This window comes from Capricornis sumatraensis, chromosome 1 (assembly GCF_032405125.1).
Source record: "Capricornis sumatraensis isolate serow.1 chromosome 1, serow.2, whole genome shotgun sequence".
NCBI lineage: Eukaryota > Metazoa > Chordata > Mammalia > Artiodactyla > Bovidae > Capricornis > Capricornis sumatraensis.
Genome location: NC_091069.1, coordinates 13,445,691 through 13,452,254, shown reverse-complemented (window position 1 = coordinate 13,452,254; position 6,564 = coordinate 13,445,691). Strand labels below are relative to the sequence as shown.

Sequence of the window (6,564 nt, the reverse complement as noted above, 5' to 3'; positions counted from 1 at the left end):
TCTAAGATGCAATGTGATGAATCTTCATAGAAAAGAGAAGAAATGGTGAGGGGGTTTATCATGCTTTAAGCTGAAGCAGAGCCAATTTATGGGTCTTCATCAATGGATGTAATTGACCACAATGCCTATTCTCACATGGATTAAAAATGCTCACTTCCTTTGCTTGATCACCAAAAGCCAGTAGAAACCAGATTCAAATGGAGAAGATTCCCTTGTGTGTTCATCAAGGGGGTGCTGCCTGAGGATTCCTCCTGCCCACCAGCTTCCTCAGACCCTGTTTCAGGTCTTTGTTTCTTAGGCTGTAGATAAAAGGATTGAGCATGGAGGACAGAACTGTGTAGACAATTGTTGCCATGTGGTCCCTGACTGTGTAGGTGGACACAGGTTGTAAATAGACATAGAAGATGCTTCCATAAAAGAGTGTTACCACAGTGAGGTGCGAACCACATGTGGAGAAGGCTTTGCATTTCCCAGAAGTTGAGGGAATTTTGAGAATTGCAATGAGGATTCGTATATAAGAGAAAGTAATGAATAGAAAGGGGGTCACCAAAAGAACAGGTCCTTCTGTCATTATCACAATTTCATTGATTAATGTGGGGGAGCAGGACAATTTCATCAGAGGGCTGATGTCACAGAGAAAATGATGGATAACTTTAGAGTCACAGAAGGTGAGCTGACTCAGCAGAAGTGTGTGTAGGAGTGAGTGGAAGTGAGGCAATGAGCAGGAGAAGGCCACCAGCAGGACACAGCAGCAGTGGCTCATTGTGGTGACATAGTGGAAGGGGTCGCAGATGGCCACATAGCGGTCAAAGGCCATGACTGCCAGAAGGCAGCTGTCAGTGTTGCCCAGAGCATATATGAAATACATCTGGGACAGACACCCAGCATAGGAGATGGTCTTATGTGACAGGAAGTTCACCAGCATCCTGGGGACAATGGTTGTTGTGAAGCAAATGTCAGTGAAAGATAGGACACTCAAGAAGAAATACATGGGGGTGTGCAGTTGGGGGTCAGAGTGGACAGCAAGGATGATGAGCAGGTTCCCTGTTACGGTGACCAGGTATATAATGAGGAAGAGGTTGAAGAGTGGCTTCTGGTCCTCAGGCCGGGAGGAGAGTCCCAGGAGGATGAACTCAGAAACACTGCTGGTTTGGTTGAGTCTTTCCATTGGCTTGGGTCTGATTAAATACAAGATATTCTGTTATTTCACATGCTACCATTCTATAGCCCAAATCATGATAAGTCTTTGTTTCCTCTATTTGGTCATCATTACCAGCTATTCAGGCAAAGCTTGCCATTCTTGTGGTTCTTGATGTGGACCTCCCTTCCCAAACCCATGGGCATCATATGCAGGATACAGGATGCTCGGGGCTGGTGCACTGGGATGACCCAGAGGGTTGGTACAGAGAGGGAGGTGGGAGGGGGGTTCAGGATGGGGAACATGTGTTTACCCGTGGCAGATTCATGTTGATGTATGGCAAAACCAATAGAATATTGTAAAGTATTTAAGCACAAGCTGGAATCAAGATTGCCGGGAGAAATATCAATAACCTCAGATATGCAGATGACACCACCCTTATGGCAGAAAGTGAAGAGGAGCTAAAAAGCCTCTTGATGAAAGCGAAAGAGGAAAGTGAAAAAGTTGGCTTAAAGCTCAACATCCAGAAAATGAAGATCATGGCATCTGGTCCCATCACTTCATGGGAAATAGATGGGGAAACAGTAGAAACAGTGTCAGACTTTATTTTTTGGGGCTCCAAAATCACTGCAGATGGTGACTGCAACCATGAAATTAAAAGATGCTTACTCCTTGGAAGAAAAGTTATGACCAACCTAGATAGTATATTCAATAGCAGAAACATTACTTTGCTGACTAAGGTCTGTCTAGTCAAGGCTATGGTTTTTCCAGTGGTCATGTATGGATGTGAGAGTTGGACTGTGAAGAAGGGTGAGCGCCAAAGAATTGATGCTTTTGAACTGTGGTGTTGGAGAAGACTCTTGAGGGTCCCTTGGGCTGCAAGGAGATCCAACCAGTCCATTCTGAAGGAGATCAACCTTGGGATTTCTTTGGAAGGAATGATGCTGAAGCTGAAACTCCAGTCCTTTGGCCACCTCATGCGAAGAGTTGACTCACTGGAAAAGACTCTGATGCTGGGAGGGATTGGGGGCAGGATAAGAAGGGGACGACAGAGGATGAGATGGCTGGATGGCATCACCGACTCGATGAACGTGAGTCTGAGTGAATTCCGGGAGATGGTGATGGACAGGGAGGCCTGGGATGCTGCGATTCATGGGGTCGCAAAGAGTCGGACATGACTGAGCGACTGAACTGAACTGAACTGAACTGAACTGAACTGAATTAGCCTCCAAATAAAAAAAAAGTTGGTGGGACAGAATAAGAGCTTTCCCTTAAAAGTCATCAGAGGTGGACCTCTCTGATTCATGTTCCTTAGATCCCAATCTGGGGAAAGCACTGTTTCCCTACTGGGAACATAGCAATTCAACTGAGAAATCTTGCCTTTTGTGCCATTCATGTTGTAGTTTGGGTGACAGGTCATCAACAAACAGGATATGTAATATAATATTATGAAAAACTCTATATCTGCAGAGTGTTTTAAAAAAGTGTTTTATGTCAACTTCTTAGGGTCAGCATACTCATCCCTGCCTTTTCTATAGACACATTCCATAAGAATTTCAATCATTTTTAGATATTGGTTATTTATAGATGCTTGGTTACCGTAAAAATATCTACAGTGAACATACTGTATCAAGAAAGGGTTTAAAATCATTTTTTAAGAGGCAGCATACTCTCATACATTTTGAACACGCATTGGTATACTGTGCGTGCATGCTCGGTCACTTCAGTAGTGTCTGACTCTTTGAGACACTATAGACTATAGCCTGCCAGGCTCCTCCATCTGTAGGGTTCTGCAGGCAAGAACATTGGAGTGGGTTGCCATTTCTTTCTCTGTTGGCATAGTACGTTGATGCATTAATATATTACTTCATTGAACAAATAGATACTTGCACTTTAGTTGTAAGCTACTGAAAAGTTTTTAAACCTCAGTTACTTCATGTGTAATGTTGGACACAAATATCTACAGTCTCATGAAGGTTTAGTGACAGAAGGCAGTTAAAACACTTGGAACAAAGACAAGCATATTGTAAACATCCATGAGAAGATGTTGATGCTCATCAATCCCTGTGTCATCATTCCTTATGTGCTATTTCCAGATGTTCTCATAATCAGTTAATTCACATGTATAAAATACCACATTCTTCATTGTTGAATTGTCAGGCTAATTTCACGATTTTCCAAGATTTTATAGAAGAACACCTTGCTTATGCCTTGAGCTTTGAGTGAATTAGTAGAGTTAATAATAATATCCAATTATTTATTGAAAAGTTATTACATGCCACATTTATGCTAAGCACCTCAGTACACCCCCCAAAAAGAGGAATTGAGAGGCATGTGTTTTTATCAGGAGACTGAGGCTTATGGAGGTGAAGTCGTTTGCCCAAGGTCATGAAGGAAGTGAGTAGGAATCAGGATTTGAATCCTACTCTGATTTCAGACATGCTCTAGGCTCATGCTCCCAAATGTTATGCTACCCTACTCTAGTTTTGGTATATTCATTATCTGTCACAATTTGGCACACACACTTTTCCCCTCATTTTGAAAATTTCCTACATGAATTATCCTTCTACCCTTTTAAACTGACCAGTCTTTCTTCCTCCATGTTCTTATAGTCACAGAAAGTTGACCTACCTTTGTGTGTTGAAGAGATGGTGGGATTTGAAAATTGGAATATCCTTGCTTGATCAAAGGGCCCAAATGAGGCAGAAATAGTTAGCCATGCTTGACTGGGGTGTGCCTGGTGTGTGGAGCTGTGACTGTGTCGTGGACAGTACCCTGAAGACAAAAAGTGTGGATTTGATTTATCTTGCTTCATCTGCTCACAAGTTGATTCCTGATGTTTTATGAATAGACAGGGAATATCACATGCATAAGGAGGTTTATCACACACAGATCAGTATTCAGAAATGAGTCACCTGTGAAAGGTCTGCCTGGAGAATGGAATATTAAAAATCAGTGGTGATCTGGTGAATTAATGAGATTGGAGCCTCCAGGTTGTAGATGTGAGGAACACCCAGGCTGATGACTAGAAAGAGAGGAAGGTTTGGGATCTGAGAATCAGGAAGATTAGCTCTAAAAGGACAGGGTGTATGAATGATCCTGGGAATACAATTCTTTCTTTCCTCATTTCTGTTGAGGGATTTTGCTTCCACCAAAACATATGGTATAGGTGTCTAGAAGTCCAACTGGATGGATTTAAAACCAAGTGACATATGGAAATGTTACTTGGATCTTATGACTTCTCAATCTATGAAATATTTGAAAGTATCAGGGAGAAAAGAGTAATATATCAACGTGGGTTGGAGTAGCCAAGTGAGTGGCCAGCTTCTGAAGCTCACCTCCATGTCCAGATGCTTTTCTTTCCTTTCCAGCCACTCCAGAAATTGATGTGCACTACGTCTGTTAATCAGGTCAAATCTGCTTCTCAGCCAAAGTTCAGCTTCTGTATGTGTCTTCCACATGCAGACTGGACTGACTGACAAGGAGAGAAGCAGGGATGGAGGAGGAGCCGACATACTACTCCAAAGGGATAACACATTCCCCTTTCCTGACCTCAACCCCCATTTCTTCCCTAACACCTGGTCCCTAGCATGATACTGTTCCTCCCAGCTCCAGATATCAGAAGGCAGAGATGCTCTGACTCAGGTGGGAGGACTCTCCTGATTGTGGAAGCCCAGCTAGCTTCTCATGAGTCTGAGATCTGCTCTTCTGGTCTCTGGGGCACTTATTAGGCTGAGAGAGTTGTGATGTGAGGACCTCTCAGAGGAGTTTGTCCTTGAATCTCTGTAGACAGAGAAAGCAAATGGGAATCACAGCCAGCACTGCTGACTCCAGGGGGACAGGGGACCCCTGAGGCTTCCTGTTAAGAAAGCACTGATCTAAGAGTTTCTGAACCTCAGTACATCGTCTCAACACTATGCTTCAGTTTCCCCAACTATGGGCTATCATGAGTGGACAAATATTTATGTGGGTGAGTACTTTTATTTTGGGGGATTCAGACATGGACCAAGGTGTAGTCTAGATCTGGCAGATCTTAAGTCAATATGAGAAGATTGTACTTTTCAGGGGATTCAGTTGAGGGAGATGAATGGTGTGTATGTGCTTGCCAGTGTCTGGGGAGGCATGTGGATTAGATCTTTTCTGTGTGGGATTAGGTTAATATGGGGGTATTGGGTGCAGGGGGAGAAGGGGACGACAGAGCATGAGATGGCTGGATGACATCACTGACTCGATGGACGTGAGTCTGTGTGAACTCCGGGAGTTGGTGATGGACAGGGAGGCCTGGCATGCTGCGATTCATGGGTTCGCAAAGAGTCAAACACGACTGAGTGACTGAACTGAACTGAACTGAACTGAATGTATTTTTAATGCACAGGGTCAGGCAAAATTTATTGTCATATTTAACAAAGGAGGTTTGGAAAAAATGTATGTATTTCAGAGTTCATGTGGTATGCATACAAAATAGAATATTACTCAGCCAGAAAAAATGAAATCTTGCCTCTGGCAACAGCATGGATGGACCTAGAGCAGTGTTTTGAGGTTAAGTTTTTTCTTTAAATTTTTTTAAAATTGAGGTATGGTTGATATACAACATTATGTAAGTTCGGGTATCCAACATAGTGAATCACAATTTTTAAAGGTTATACTCCATTTATAGTTATTATAAAATATTGAGTATATTTTCTGTGCTGAACAATATGTCCTTGTAGGTTATTTATTTCCTACATAGTGGTTTGTACCTCTTAATTCTCTACCCTTATCTTGTCTCTTCCCTCTCTCTTCGGCTACTGCTAATCTATAGTTTGGTGTATGTATCTATGAGTCTGTCTTTTAAAAATTTTCTGTAGTTTGTCTTTTAATAGTCTATATATAAGTGATATCATATAGTATTTGTCTCTTTTTTTTAGGGGAAATTGTTTCATTTAGTGTTTTGTTTTTATTCAACGAAAGATTCTTTAAATTCTATAGTGCTTTACAACTTTTAAAAGTTTCACTTATACAATTTCATATAATCCCACAGTAACCCTTTTTAACAAGTTCCCTATCCCTGTGTTTCCCCTCCCCTTCTCCTTCTCCCCGCTGGTAACTATTAGTTCTATTTGTATAGCTGTGAGTCTGTAACCATTTGTTTCATGCAAAGTTATTATAATACTGTTGACCTTATTCTTAAGATGTACATTGCTACTGCTAGGTCGCTTCAGTTGTGTCTGACTCTGTGCGACCCCATAGACACCAGCCCACCAGGTTCCCCCGTCCCTGGGATTCTCCAGGCAAGAATACTGGAGTGGGTTGCCATTTCCTTCTCTGAGATATTTATTTATAACTGGAAGTTTGTATCTTTTAGTTTCCTTCAACTATACCCTCTCCCCTCCAAAGTCCATCTCCTCTGGCTACCACCCGTCTCTTCTCTGTACGTGTGAGACTTT

The 6,564-nt window shown here is 42.2% G+C and overlaps 1 protein-coding gene across 1 annotated transcript; it reads right to left on the bottom strand.

Annotated features, from left to right (window-relative positions):
- Nucleotides 1-223: 223 nt before the first annotated feature.
- LOC138081466 (olfactory receptor 1L8-like) lies at nt 224-1,180 on the bottom strand. The gene has a single exon (XM_068974621.1). It carries the CDS (start codon nt 1,166-1,168, stop codon nt 224-226), a length of 945 nt encoding a protein of 314 aa, XP_068830722.1. The 5' UTR covers nt 1,169-1,180.
- Nucleotides 1,181-6,564: the final 5,384 nt, after the last annotated feature.